The 15,924-nt window shown below is 37.2% G+C and overlaps 1 protein-coding gene across 2 annotated transcripts; it reads right to left on the reverse strand.

Annotated features, from left to right (window-relative positions):
• Window positions 1–1,709: 1,709 nt before the first annotated feature.
• On the reverse strand, window positions 1,710–15,450 carry U2AF2 (U2 small nuclear RNA auxiliary factor 2). 2 transcript variants are annotated; one of them, XM_075190789.1, is made up of 11 exons: window positions 15,254–15,450; window positions 11,158–11,293; window positions 10,636–10,739; window positions 8,552–8,703; window positions 7,489–7,605; window positions 7,187–7,325; window positions 6,769–6,848; window positions 4,786–4,908; window positions 3,375–3,461; window positions 2,991–3,239; window positions 1,710–2,274 (listed from the first exon to the last, which is right to left on the reverse strand). In XM_075190789.1, the coding sequence occupies exons 1-11, from the start codon at window positions 15,300–15,302 to the stop codon at window positions 2,140–2,142; spliced, it is 1,371 nt and encodes a 456-aa protein (XP_075046890.1). In that variant the 5' UTR covers window positions 15,303–15,450; the 3' UTR covers window positions 1,710–2,139. The 2 variants fall into 2 exon arrangements, with proteins under 2 accessions (XP_075046890.1, XP_075046889.1); XM_075190788.1 differs by having other exon boundaries at window positions 6,742–6,848.
• Between the last annotated feature and the right edge of the window lie 474 nt (window positions 15,451–15,924).

Below are 15,924 nucleotides of genomic sequence, written 5' to 3' on the forward strand. Positions count from 1 at the left end.
TTAGCCTTAAATTGTTTTTCCATCATGTAGTGTCTTTCTTGTAGATTTTATAGCCCAGAGAAGATATAGGTAATGAACCAGTATCTTAAGGTACACATTGTCGTTCTAGCTTACTGAGAAGAGATTCTAAGGTAAGGCTATACCAAATAATTCAACCTATTTAATTCATCCTCTAGACTAAAGTGCTTTTAAAGATTATAGTTTCAGTGAGGAGGAGTGTGAAATAGGATATAAAATCAGACTATCTTTTGAGGTTGAATGCGTTTACATAATAAATAGCCGTGATTGGTCCCTTCAGACATACCTTTCTCTACACAAATGTTTATTAAGGCCAAACACTTCTATCGGAAGTGGTGTACATAGTGTAGGCTCTCTTTAAATTATTATTTTTTTTAAGCCACACAGAAGGAATTCACAATGATAGCACTTCTTACTGGCCATTTATTTGTTGCTTCAAGCAGGTGCCATCCCAGACCACAGAAAGTCATTGTGAGCAAAAATTTGTGTACATCTCTTGCCAACACCTTAAAAATTAGTTTTTCATATCAATAAAATTAGTAAATAAAGATTTCCTACCCCTGTGTATCTTATATCCACCTTCCATTTTGTATGGCTTCAATAAAGAAGCCCTGCTGGCGCTACACTTCCCCCATTGCAAGAGGGCCAGCTTTAGCTAAGAAAACTCAGGTGACCAGTCCAAGAGAGGATCCATGATAAAATGGGGTAACCGTAATACCCCAGCAGGGCTTTATGTCATTATGCTTCATAAACCTGAAACAAAGACACAATATCCAGATTTCTGCAATTTGTTTTTTAATGGGTTGTTGCCATAAGATGTAGAGAACTGTTGTCAGTTCTGCAGGTCTTTTTACCTAAAATTTTAAATGTTTTCCAAGGCATACTGTGTCATAGCAACATTAGTTTTTAATCACTGTAGGCAATTCCTAATAACACCATTACGCATGAAGTGTACAATTACTAGGAAGTGCACAGAGCAGCGCTACACTTTTCAGGGTATTTGAAGACCAGCTAATCATGTAACCGCAACTGCTGCGGTAGACTGTTTATTACATGGCATGGAAAAAATATTAAACATGAACAGAGCAGTCAGTAAATTTGAGTCTCAAGAATGCCAATAGTCTTGATTCACAAAGCTTGTGCCAGTTAGGCAAGCAAATTAAAAAAAAAAAAAAAAAAAAGATACACTTTACATGTGGGGGAATAGTGCAGAGAAAATACACATTAAAAAGGCATGGGACCAAACACCATTCAACATCATTAACAATTTGATTAGCAGGACAGAATTAAATTCACCATTAACACATGCTACCATTTTTCAGTCTGTCCTTATTTGAACATAAAATGTGGGCATCCTATGACCATACGTTGGAATGACAAGAGCTATTTACAGGAAAATTGTCATGAAATGGATTTTCTGTCTAATTAGCATTAGTGAGGGTGTGTGGGGGGGAGGGGCTGAACAATTAAATTTTTTAGTGACATCACATTTACAATGCAAGTGATCAATTAATTTTCTTCACAATTTCCTTTGTTTCTCAGAATAGAATGCAGGGTATGTAAATTGCAAATCTTATCCAATTCCATGCAAGTGCTAATGCCTTAGCATAGGGAACATTTTATATACCAATGTTGTCCTTATAGTGAAGGGGAATACATAAAGAAAAAAAAAACCCGCTGAAGAATAAAAGTAAAATACAACAAAATGTTTTTAATTAGCAATTTGACTTTGCAAATATGAAACTGCCACAGAAAGAAATTAGGGAGAGACAACATATTACTACAGTATAACCACCGACATTTCTCATGGTCCATGGGGCCAAAAGTGGGGCTTCCAGGATTTGTTTTGCATTGACATGGGGAGTTGGGCAGGGAATAAATGTTTTTTTTAATGTGTACGTTAAAAGAGAATGTGGTTATGGAAATTCAGGGAAGTATGAGAAAATAATTTGGCCATAAAATATAAACACTTCATCAGAAAAAGCCTCCTGGAAGGGAATAAACAAAACAAAAAAAAAGTGAGTGGGGGCAGGGAGAGGAGACAGGTAAGTCCTTCTGAGCTTCCACTTCCCTCTGAAGCTCAATTTTTATTTTCACTCCATATGCGGTATTCAACTGCATCTACCAGAAATCTCTACGATGGTAGCCGTCTGGATCACAGTATTTTGTAACCACCACTCTATTAGCAAACTTGCGTCCTGTGAGTCCTTGCATGGCTTTCTGACAGTCGAAGACTGTAGTGAATTCCACAAATATCTGAGAAACAAAAATTGGCATGTAAATATATTTCAAACAAGCAGTATAGATAATTGTTTTAACTCTAAGCGAAGAAATAAAAACTAAAGTTAAGAGCTCCAGATTATTGTGCTATTAATAAACTTTTCTACTAACAAATCAAATTGCACTTCAACATTATGCTTTTCTAAGATTTTCAAAGGTGGGTTAGCAGTCTAGATTTGAAATCTAGTAATTAATGAGCAAACTAGTGTTTTGTAGTTTTGCCAAATCACTACACTGAGCAATGGTGTAAACAGTATTCTTAATTACAGCAGTACATGGCTCCTTTGTTTAAAAGATATAGCAACAACAGACTTCCCTTTATACCAAGAGCACAAATCATATCACTGAAACCAGTACCCAGAATATGCCTTACTATACATAGGCAGGTGTACAATAGTAACAAAATGGTCAAATGGTTTTTGCAATTAACGTGAAAGTTATATCTAATATATAAATACTTAAATAGATAATCTAAATATTAAGCATATGACCAATTGTTTGCTTAAATGAAAAAGTGGCTGACATTTTCCTATAGTCAATGATATTTCTGGCAGCTGACTTCCAAATTACATTTGCTGTTCAGCTCAACAGCATATCTAAATGAAAACAAGTTATGCAATGAGTACAATTTGATCTACATATAAACCAAAGCTACATAAAACCCTTTGACATCAAGATAGCAGCAAACATACCTTGCCACATCCAGGCACCTCCACACCATCAACAGGACGCGGTATTTCAATAGATTTAACAATGCCGTACTTGCTGCACTCGTCTCGTACATCTTCCACAATTTCCTCATATTCATCATCATCCAATAGTTCTTCTGGCAAAACCATGTTCATCAGACACAATACTTCTGTTGGATGACCTCCCATCTGCACTTGGGAACTCATGAGCCCAGGAACTTGCAGCGTTACTGGAGTCTGGTTTATTGTGCTCTGCAAGAAAGGTACCAGTATAATTTGATAAGGATGCAGACCTTTATAAGGCAATATCTGCCAAAAAAGTAAATATGCTCAATTTTCTAAAGCCAGAGATACAATAATGAGGCTAGAAATGAAGAAAGACCTTACCAATGTTGCATTCTTTGCACCAACACTTGCTCTTTGTACAAGAAGCTTTTTGTCGCCCAGTTGCATCCCATTAAGTCCAGCAATGGCCTTGTAAGAAAAAAATAAAAATTTAAGAATGTTCACAAGACCTGGAAGTAATGTATAACCTTGTTGCCTAAGAAGTAGTATCTGTCAAAAGAAATCGGGGTTTATACATGTTTGGGGGGGGGGGGAAGAGAATCCAGGGTGATAAACCTAGTTGAGAACGTCTGAATAAATTCATTAATAATTTATATCTCAAATTGTGGATCAAAAATTAACATGTTATAACAAGGTTCTTAACCGTAGTTTAAGTGCAAAGATCTCAAAGTAATAAAAGTGCCAGTTTAACGTGGATATATAATTTATTAATGGATATTCAATATAAATACTGACAAATCAAAGAAAACCAACATATGTATAAAGTGGTTATCCACCTTCGGAAAATGCTTGCTAGTTTGGGAATACAGAGATACACTTCTCAACGGCAACTTTCAGAAAACCGAGTAGGAGATTCAAAGTCATATGTTCAATATGTATATAGGGAATATGACTCCAGAGATGAACACAACAAAACAGAACTACTTTGCTATAGGGCACTTCTGGGGAGGTTATGTGGGGTAAAATGTATGTATGCATTTATATACTGATGTTAATCAACAGATTAGGTGACCAACCTGAATAGAAATTAAAATGTAACATCTCACTGAAACGTATATATTTATACCCAATCACTATTACTACTAGAAGGCTTGACATAAGTTAATTCCCTTTGCTGAAACAACTTTGCAACAGATTTATCCACAAATGTAATTGCAAAGGCACAATCTCAGCTTATATACACAAGCTGCCTGAAAGCAATAGTATTGAGGTAATTAATTGAAAATAAGTTGTCTAGGATCAGGCTAATCAGTGAATGTACATCAGAGTCACCTAATCTGTTGATCATCAATATGCAAATGCATACATTATATCCCACATCATTAGCACCCCAAAATTGCCCTATACCAAGCAAGGTCTACTCTTTATTTTGTTGTGTCCACAATCCAAATAAACTATAAAATGGAGCACCAAACTACAAAGACTGTTATATTCTATTATGGAACAATTAGATGTAGCATTGGCTACATCAAATCATTACCCATCATCACACTAGATGACCGTACTTCCTTACTCAATCAAAAAGCTTTGGGGGAATCAGGAAAGACGTTTACTACACGTCTTAGATAACATGCCAGTGCAAACAAGTCCTTAGACTTGTCTACAAGGAAACAGTTTGTCAAATGTCAGGAGTATTTTTAAAATAAGATACATCTCTGCAACTGCTTAAGATTAGTAAGAAAAAGTACATTTGTATGATCTAAATTTTTTAACATCAAGCTAGATGTCATACCTGATCTGTGACATTGATATCCACATATTCACAGAATGCATATCCCTTAGATAGACCTGTAGCACTGTCTTTCACCAAATTAAAAGCTTTCAAAGGTCCAAAAGATGTAAGCAACTCTTTAACCTGTTGAGAAATAGCCAACAATATTAACAGGAATAGAATTGAAACCACAAATGTTACATATAAACAGACTGCTAATCTAAAAGAAAAAGCAAAAAAAAAAAAAAAAAAAACACACAACAAAAACAAACAGTAAAATGAAATCTGCAATTTGTACAAAAAAAAAAAAGTATCAGATTAAAGTCTACTAAAACTAGTAAAAAGCCATAATTTAAGTGCAGTTACATGTTTTACTGATCTGCCACAATTTACATTACAAAACACAATAATGTTAAGCTTTGCTTTATAAAAAAAAAAACAAAAAAAAAACCCAAGGCTACTGCATACTTTTAACTACTACTCTGTACATAATACGATTCAATGTACATAATTTTATGCAATACACAAATGTTATACATGCGACTGTAGAATATCTTTTAGAACCAAAAGGTAAAATTAAGGCAGTGTATAAAAACACACCAATAAAAAACACACACAAATACACACACCAACCAGTGTGGTAATGCCATTATACATAAAGCCAAGAGAGAATAAAATATATTGTATTCTTTAAGGAAATAAGACTTAAATGTACATTTTAAAAGGATAATATTAATCACTGATCTTCATTTGTTTTAGCCTGGTCTTAAAGACCAGGTACAAATTTTGTGAGCCATTTTAAATTATGAATTTCTCTATAGAACCAATATTGTAAATAAATGCAAATGTGTACTACAACCAGGTGGTCTGGCTTGTGGTAGACAGACAGTTACTTGAATTGTATGCATGTTGAATTCACTGCCATGACTTAGTGCAAGTTGGTACCACCCAAGAGCTCATGAGTAGCTGGTCCACTGTCAGCTTTAAAAAAAAATGATAAAAACTCTGCATTAACACTATACAGTTTAGAAAGAACAGGGAAAATGCCCCTAAGCTCCAGTCAGTTCAGATAATTTTACAATGATTTCCATACAGGTGTCAAGTAGATTTGTATTTACCAGTACCTGGGGTATTTGGAAACGGGTAAATATTTTTCTTTAGTGGATGAAAAAAAGTGTCTATTACAATTTGAATAATATTAAATAAAATATTGATTATGCATCCCCCCTTCCTTGGCATACTGACAGTTGCCATAAAAAGGGAGACATACTGCTTGGCAAACGAAGGTTAAATTAAATATCTGTACATTTTAATAAAAAGAACAAACCTATATTTCAGTATAAGGTTCCTTTTAAATACCTAGATATGCTGAAGGAAATTAAAGAACAAAAAAAAAAAAAAAAAGTCTGAGGCAATGCCCATAGCAGGATATTTTTTTTTTTTTTTTTAATATCTACCACCACCACCTCATGCTTTCAACAAAATGACTCATGTACTTTCAAGTAAAAAAAAATATCCATTTTTTTTTACTCTTTAATACTAGAGAGAACACTGTAGTGTTTAAAGAGTAACATGTATACTAAACTGCAAAAAACTAAACAGAAAAGACAATCCATTAGTTCACATGCCCACCCAATATATTTTAGAGGTGAAGTGCTGTTTTCTGCACATGAAACCCAAACCATTATTGTTTCTCTTGAAAAACTGTAGCAACAGTAGAAACATCACAAGCTTCCTTGGTATAATGCTACTGTTGCTTTACCAGATTTTCAGGAAACCATACTCCTGCGGAGTTTGTGCCCATTCAACCTTATGACTTCTCTATTGGCACAGACAAAGGAGAAGTTGGATGTAATGGAACACTTCAGGAAAGTGGTCTATTTAAAATATGGACCACAGTGATCTCAAATAGGACACCAAATTGAGAACATTCCCAGGTATGAAAAATAAAAAATAAGTAAGCCTGAAATTACCAACCCATAGGCTTAATGACGCCATGGTTACCTGGTCATCATTCAGATAGTTGGGTAAACCTCCAATGAATAGCTTGTGTGCAGAGTCTGGGACAACAGTGGATACCACCCCTGTTAAGAAAGGAATGATATTTGGAGAGAAAAAAACCCACTTAATATGACGCATGATCCATTCTTTTACACAAAGGACATTTTCCAGCTATGCCTTTTCTGTTCTGAAGTCCTGGTTGGAACCGCAAGCTCTGCAATAATAAAATTTGCACTGTGCTCTGGTAGAAAATAAAGGATGTTATTATTGTTCAAGGCGTATATTAACCAATTCGTCTGAGCGCCATATAAATACTAAAATTTAAGTTAAAGCGACAGATGAGGGGTATTGAGAACCCACGTTGAGGCATTGTGCACGATTTAACAGAACTGCAGACTGAGTAGCGCAACACATGGCTTACCTGGTACATACACAGACGGATTTTCAGACATGCCAGGTAAGGGTTGGTAGTCATGAGGGCGTCGAATCTTTAATGACTGGCCTTGGAAAATGATGCCATCAAAAGCCATGGCTTGTGTAGTTTCATCAACAGAACGGAACTACAGGGACAAGTAAACAAATTTTAAGGCTGGTACTGTAGTTGAGCACGATATACACATTGTCAGATGGCAATTAATTTACTGCACTGTGCTAGTACACGTCAACCATTTTTTGCCATCACATATCTATATACACACACCCCAGACATCAATTTCTACTAACCTCCAAGAAAGCAAAGTTTTTGTCTTGATTGATCTGTACTGCAAGGACAGGGTTTCCTGGTGCCTGTGTTAACCCACCAAGGCGCATCTGAGCATTAAAGAAATCCATCATTGCTTCCTATGAGGGGAAAAAAAAAAGGAAAAGGTAGGTTGTCTGATGTACCTGCTAACAGTAAAAGAAAGAGCATTTGTAAGATCTAGAATGTCCTACTTGCCTTGCATGATGGTAGCAAACTTATTTTGCTACGAAGGGATTTCAGCCCCACAATTTTCACTTTAAAAAGAAATGGAAACAACTCTTTGATCGTGTTTTTTCAAATAAAAGGGTTGTTATTCAAAGTTTGTTTAAAGAAGGGTTTTTGTTTACAAAATAATTACCAATTTCTGCAAACAAACTAACTGCAGTGTAATTTGGTCAAACTTTGAAACAAAGGCAATACATACAGATCGCAGGGCCATGTCCCCTTTGGCGTCTAAAACTGTTACCATTTCCAGAAGTAAAAAGAGTAAACACTGAGCCCTCAAACTTTATTTTAACAGATTTGTGCCTGGTCGGACTATTTGTTAAACAAAACAACAAAACACCAAATTTAAAAAAAAAAAATGCAGCTTTTTAAGCCACCTGTAAGCAGTCACACTTTTTGCAGATTTGAAAGGCTTAGTTTGTGCTGCTGAGAATGTGTAAAGCAAATCCATAATTCAGAAGCTGAAGAGTCCACCTTGGCGTGCGCGCCTTGTGGTAAACATTGATCAGTCAAGTCAATACTGATGTAAACTCCCATGCAAATTTAGAAGTTACTTACTACTCTTTTATAGAGTAGCAGACATTTTAATCTATAGGAGGGTGATGGTGTGGTGGGTGAATAGGAGTAGCAATTGATTTCTACTGTGGGAGTTCATATGAGAGGGATATAAAATAGACAATGTTTGCTATCCACCCCCTGGACGCAAAAAAGGATAACCACATTGAAGTAAAAAGGCCAATAGTAATGGAGAGCCACACAAATGTAGGATCATGTTAACAGGAAATCCAGAATAAGTGTTAGTAGAAAAGTCCTTGATACCTCCGTTATCCCAAAAGGAATATTTCCAACGTAAAGTCGGCGGGCCTGTCTGGTCATCTGACTGCCCACAACAGGCACAGGTGTGGGTGTAACAGCTAGCCCATCAGGTGTCATTGTTGGAAGCAGAGCTGTAGCAGGAATCTGACCAGCAGCTATTAAACAAAATACAAAACACTTCATAAATGAGTGAAAAAGTACATCAAGCAAAGCCACTATCTGACATGAATTTTAAAGCTAAAAATACATCGTGACTGGAGCTCATACATACAGGAGTTAAAGGACTCACAAAAGCCTAGACTAAAACCTTGTACTTTGTCCTCACTTTTAAAGGAGCATACGAATTCTGTTCTCAGATGCTCCCTGTAGAACCATTAATGCTCATGAAAGCTACAGGCAACATTAATACTGAAACAAATGCTCTTCATAAGGTCACTTTTCATGCATTCCTTTTTGAACTGTTAGTCAATATCAATGTCCGAATGTACGAACCCTAATAAAGCATGACTGAGTCTACCAATTCACACTTCATCATTGACAAACAAACACAAGGGCAGACAACTGATGTCACAGTAACTACAAGGGGTAAATTCAATTGGCCGCGTTACTGTTGAAAGCAACGCAGCCTGCGCACTATTACCAGCGTTGCAGCAATAGTGTGCGTAGTTACCGTTAATACGTTAATTTCAACGCTGGCTTTTTTGCTTGCGGCTCTGAGCCGCGAACAGAAAGCAGACTTGTTACCGTATTAACGGTCTTTGCATTAACACCGTGTTAGTCACGGCTGAATTTAATCTGTCACCAATTGTTGCATTTTGACTTGTATCAGATAATTGCATTGTTTTAATAACAGCTGCAAGTAATTGAAAATGGTTTGAGATTTAATTACCCTGGCAAATATCAGAAGCTGTAAGAAAAGTTCTCACCTACCACCACCTATTCTAGATTTAAATCATTTGTTGAATTTATGTTAAATCCTCAAGAAAAATATTCAACTATACAATCTTTCAGTATTAAATTCAACATAATGAACGTCAAACAGCTCAAATTCGCAAATTAAACGAAAACTAAAATTTAATGTGTTTATTGAATTTTTTTCTTCAGTGGAATTCTAGGCTTACCATATAGAATATAAGAGTTATAGCTGATGTATAGCACAGTTTACAACTGTTGGTATGGGCAGATAGTTATACTGTTTTAGTGCAAATCAACTTTTCTCACGTAGGCACATTTGGTGGATTAAAAATAAAAAAAATAAAAACACATTTGGTGGCATTTTTAAACTGCCACACATTGCCAGCGGTTTATTGCTCCAAACCAGCGCATTTACCATAGGGTGGTTTGATGCCGCAATGTAAAATGCCTGGTGATGTGTGATGGATTTAAAACTGTTAAACAGATGGTAGTTTTGTCAAAACGATAGAGATCTATACATACACACTTACAAAAAACAAACATGATGCCATTCAGAACATAAGAGGCATCAGTTACTTACAAATTATGCGGGCAATCATTGATCAACGCATAATTTGTAACTTATGAGGCAACTTTTATTTCTCATTATAATAAGGTGGAAATGTTATTGTACTATATTATGGGGACAATATATTCCGAATGTGTTCATCATAAATAAGTATATTCCCCATTAACAATCAAATACTATTACCCAATTATACATTCATATATCCCCATAATATAAAAAGTGCCCCATAAGCAATAACTAATGATTGCCCCCATAATTTATATATGTCAATGGTGCTTCTTCCTATGTTCCGAATGGAAATATAGCTCAAATAGAATGCAGTTTGAGCAATCTCTCCTCTGAAACACCTTTATCTGGCGATTTTCCTGGGGGTTTATCAAACAACTTAGTAAAAATGTCCGTTTGTAGTTTAGTGTTAAACAAAAAACATTTAGCAATATTTAGTAAATCCAGTGTTTTAAAACACACTGGTTTCATCAAACTGCACTTTAGCAAATCTAGCCCTATGAGTTGTCAGGAGCAGTGCAGCAAGGTCACCTGCATCCTATTCCCAAAAGCATCATTCCTCTAGGTAAAATTTGAACATTAAAGTGAAATAGAATACCTTGCATGGCTTTATACTGTATAGGAGTGATATGTTCAAAGCCTGGAGGTGGAACATCCCAGTATTTACGGATCTTCTTTTTCTTTTCATGCCTTGGAGACCGGCTGACATGGGGAAGGGAGCACAAAACAAGAAAAGTTTTACAATTAAAGAAAAATACAACACAGTAAATAGTATAAAAAAAAAAAAAAAACACGACATGGTGACAGCACAAAAAAAAAAAAAACCACTACAAAAACCAGCCCTACAGCCACTCCCTCAAAACCAAGCTGTGGCAAAAAGCATTTGCACTTCCACAAGACATTTACTGATATTAGCATGTCAAGTCTAAGCAAATAACATTTGCCTACAACCTACTAGCTTTTGGGTCCTTTCCATCACCTCTAACTATGCAGCAGTGACAACATGTATGTGTACTGTAATCAGAATGCATTGAAAGGTATTTTTTTCTTAAAATTTTTGACCATTTCATAAAAACCTAACAGTAAGTGAACATTGGGAGGCTTTCTTCCATTAACATACCTGCGTCTCCGCCGATCCCTAGAACCACTACGTTGTTCTCTAGCACGTCTGTCTCTACTGCGACTCCGGCGTTTTCGATCACGGCTTCTAGAACGGCTATGACTACGTTTTCGATGGCGGTTCTCCTTGTCTCGCTCTTGGATGAGTGAAAGGAACGTTATAGCAGACAATACAGTACTACATAATATATCAATGTATTTTCTAGAAGAGATTACCAACATATCTAAACTTATGAAAATTAATGAGAACTATTTTTCTTTTAATATAAAGGACATGCTAAAATTGAGATACAGATTGCTGCCAATACACTATCACAAGGTTGTTTTAACAACTATTCATTCAAAATTTTACTCTAGCCAAGAAAAGCTGCATGCAATCTCTGCAGGGTATGAAGGCAAATATGGAGAAAAGAGTGGCACATTCCTACTCGTTCCTCCTTGTGTGTGTCTAGTGGAGGCGTGGCCAGAGTAGAAGTCAGGAAAGAGCAAGGGCACACATGCAATATAAAATAATTGGCATGCGTCTACTTTAATACATATGGCAGCACTATGTACTAAAAACAGCAAAGCCAAATGTCACTGCCTCAGACAAAAGGTGGCAGTTTACAACAGCTTTAGGTTTATCAATTGTTTTGCTATATGACAATATTACATAGAACAGTAAATGAAAGATGGGGAGTTTTTTTTGTTTTTTTTTATGTTTACCACCACAGTACACAGGATATGCCAAATACCTTATCTTATAAGGCTTATAGGGGCACTCAATTGTTAGCGAGACGGGTGAAAAGCGCTCGTTTTAAAAAAAACAAAAAACGCTCAATTCAATTGTTAACATTGCATCCACCCCCTCGCGTTCTATTATTGGTCCTAGCGAGTTTGAAATGAGTGGTTAAGGCAGTCATTTTAGTATAAAAAATTAATGCAATCAAGAAGGGCCCCAGCACTGCAAGCAACAATGCCATTTACAAACATTTCGTGAACACTGGCCAAGCATGGACATTTATAAGGTACAAATATTTGTTGGGACTTTGCGTAAATGAGTGTGTGTAGGTAAAGCATCAGAAAACTGAGGATTTCGTCCATGGTGAGTATTTTGTTTTTTTTTTGTTTTTAATAAAAATCTATAGTGTACATGAGGGCGTTTACTGCATTTCTTGGGGTTTTATTATTTTTAATAAAGATTTGTGGTTGAAATGAGGGTGTTGTGCTTTTATTTAACATTTTGCTTTGTGGAACTACAGATCACAGCCAGCCGTGGGTGTAAAAGAATGTTGGTATGCTGGTGCTTGTAGTTAGACAAGTAGCAGCATGCCCACACTATTTAGGCCAACATGGCTGGCTGGGACATGTAGTTCCACAAGTCAATTTTTTTTTCCCCATACAAAATCCCCATTTATTACCCTACTACCCACAACCCAGGGGTAGTAGGTAGAGCCCTAGTGCTATCGACACTGGGCTGGGTGTCCCTAGGGGGGAGAGGGGGGGGGGGGGGGGGTGGCCCGCTTACATTTTTCAGCGGACCACACTCCCTAGAGAATCCAGGCCAGCGCTGAACAGTCTGTGGGTGTTTAGTCATTATGGCCGTGGGACCCAAACTGTGTTCCCCCCCTGCTATAGTGCCTATCACCCCGGCTGGTTTGTCTAGTGCTGGTTCAATTAAAATAGGGGAAGGCCTACGCAAAATTTTTCAAAGATTTTAAACACACACAGCAATAGCCTGCCAGCACTAGGGTTAAGACTAAAGTATAGAGTGGGGAGCAAACGCTTTTGGTTTTAAAAAATAAATAACCAACATGCTACTTTTCACAATTTCGATGAGAGCTGACTGAGGTCAGGCACAACCACCCCCTCTAAAAAAAAAAAAAAAAGTTTAAATACATGCACCACTAATGGATTTTTTTTAAAGGGGGGACTTTGAAGAATTTAAAAAAAAAAGATAGTACTTTTCAGGTTATTTTAATGAACTTTTACACCCATTTTTTCAGTTTAATTTAGATTTTTCTTAACTTAAAAAGACCAAGGAGGTGAGAGTTGAAACAGCAGATTTGCCTGTTTCACCCACAGCGTTAAAAAAACAATTGAATAGCTTTTTCCGCTGAGGGTTCGCATCCAGCCTATACTTTAACATTGACAAACGGTTGGAGCGCGATAAGACCGTTTCGGTAAAAAAAAAACAAAAAAACTTAACTCGCTCGAAATTACAAATTCGCTAACAATTGAATACCCCCCATAGTGTCATGCTGGACACACCAATATTTTAAGCAATATTGGGCAAATGACCCAATAATGACACATTTCTGGCCTTCATCTTCCAACTTTGCCAGCAGACTCCAGCGATGCCAGAAGTAAGCAGTTGTTAAGCCCAAGTGGCAAATATAGCCACCGATAGGTCCACCATTTAAAGGACACAAAGGAAGAATTCAATTGCCTGCTGTGAATCTCCAGAACTGTTTGTGGAGACAAATTACAGCAGAGTTTTTACTATGGTCTGCACTCATTTTCCCTTGTGCGCCTTTGAGAAGCAAGGGAAAATTAGCTGAAATTTCTGTACCTGATTACTGGGACTGTGCACAGCCAGGCATCAAACTGATGTCTAGCAGCACCTCACAGCCATTTTTAAAACCTGCCAAGTTTAAGCTCATTGTTAAACATGAGTAGATGGCTTGCTATAGTTAACTTGTCCTTAGTGTTAAACAGCTTGCTAAACAATTAACTAAGAGATTTGAATCAAGTCAGATTAGAGACATCAAGAAACACCAGTTCCACAGAAACTAGATGAGCTTTTCCATTATGAGCATCATAAACCCCCCCCCCCCCCATAACTTGTAGCAGGAGGGCCTGGCACACTCTCCCCAAGCACAAAATATAGAATATGCAGTTTTTCACATTCCATATTAACGATTTATGTATTTTATTAAACAGAAAGACCCTCAAAATCCACTGACAAACCCTGATTTTATAAGACTTCATAGAAATTATATATATATATAATCTCTCCACGTCTAAAATGAGGGAGGAAAAACCACCTGTATTGTTCATGCTGCAAGCCACCTATGCTAGTTTGCATTCATGAAACTAGTGTGAACATACAATTGCAAATAGTGTTTGAGCTGCGTAACTACACTGTCCAAAATCCATTGGCTGACAATGTTTTTAACTGTACTTTAAATAAAATGGCATTAGTTTTTAGTGGCCTACTTATTTTCACACAGATGGCAAAGCACACCTAAAATTTTATTATTGTAACCAAATTGAATCTCATCAGTAAAATGAATACTATTGTTGATAAATAAAAAACAATTCCAACATGCATGAGGATGCTCCAAAATGTGGATTTTTTTTCCCTTTGTAAAATAAAAAAAATTAACTATAGTAAAAAATAAAAAAGTAATCACTTTACCCACTACCTTGTTTTGTTTGATATAATTTACAGTATGGTATTTGAACAAAAACAAAACCATTACAGCAGTCCTAAATTAGTTTGGTTAAAACACTTAAAGGTTACTTAGGGAATTGCAACAGCCAGAAGCGGACATATTAACACGATATTTGGAGCTGAATATTTTCGATCAATATTGGATTTTAAATATTCACCATACCCCTGCTTTTGCACTTTTCCCCCAATAATACACAAATAGAAAACCCAAGTCATATAAAAAAAAATACAAACAAAAAAACAAAACAAAAGAAAAAAGTATTCAGTAAATTGATACATTGAAAGCACATGCTTAGTTTTATCGAGAATGGACATCCATTTGCCCTGTTTGTTATCCGCTGTAGTATAACATAGCGATCGGTATTTTCACCTTGTAGAACAATAGGCTCTAATGTAATAATGATTTACACGAGAAGATATCAGACAAGAGCAGACATTAGGCCTAATACAATCAGCGACCCCGTGTTACTCCAGGTGCCCACTCGAGAGCTACGCCTGAAGCGTGGATATAAGCCAAGGCCTAGGCCTTCCTTGGCCTGTGCCTTTCTTAGGGGCCGAGATCACACAGGAGCTCCGCCCCAGCAGGCCACAGCCGCGCACATTTTCTCGCCACCACCCAGAGCTGGGCCCAGGCGGGCTGGTAACGCCGGGTAATGCTCACCTTGCTTATTTTCATTCAGCTGCCGCTCGAATTCGTCGAAGTCGGACATGATTAAGACAACTGCGGCCCGTGTCTGAGCGCTGCCTGCACACTCCCTCCTTCCGTGCTCTTGTTCTCTGGATGAGGAAGACGAGGCACCAGCTCCACACTTACCTACGAACTTCGGATGTTTCCGGAACACAGGGGTGGGACTTAGGCAAGACTTCGACTGTATCCGGAAGAAAGAGGCGGGGCAACCTCACCACCGGCTATTTCCGGAAAATATAGGTTGGGCTTACTCAGGGTTTCCTATTGTTTCAGAAGTTGTGGGCGTGGCTTTATTCACACTCTCGGCTTGTTCCGCAGATGGGAGTAGTTTGTCGATGACCATTCGGCTCTTTCCGTGAACTTGCAAGTCCTATTATAACGTAATTCAGCCGATAAAGATGGCTGCTGCGGGTAGGGAGTAAAAATCGCGGGAGTGGATATCAGTGCTTGAAGCGCGTATCGCTGTGGAAAGTGAAGTGGGGGAGGGGGACAAATGGCGCCATAGGGCTGAGTATGAATGAACACGCACGTTGATCACGTGAGCAAGGCAGGCATTGTACATGGCGCACACAAGTAGCTTCTTGTCGTCATATTTGTTTTATATGTCAAAATTGTATTATTACCCAGTGTAGCTTCTCATTTGG

The sequence above is a fragment of the Mixophyes fleayi genome, chromosome 11 (assembly GCF_038048845.1).
Source record: "Mixophyes fleayi isolate aMixFle1 chromosome 11, aMixFle1.hap1, whole genome shotgun sequence".
Taxonomy (NCBI): domain Eukaryota; kingdom Metazoa; phylum Chordata; class Amphibia; order Anura; family Limnodynastidae; genus Mixophyes; species Mixophyes fleayi.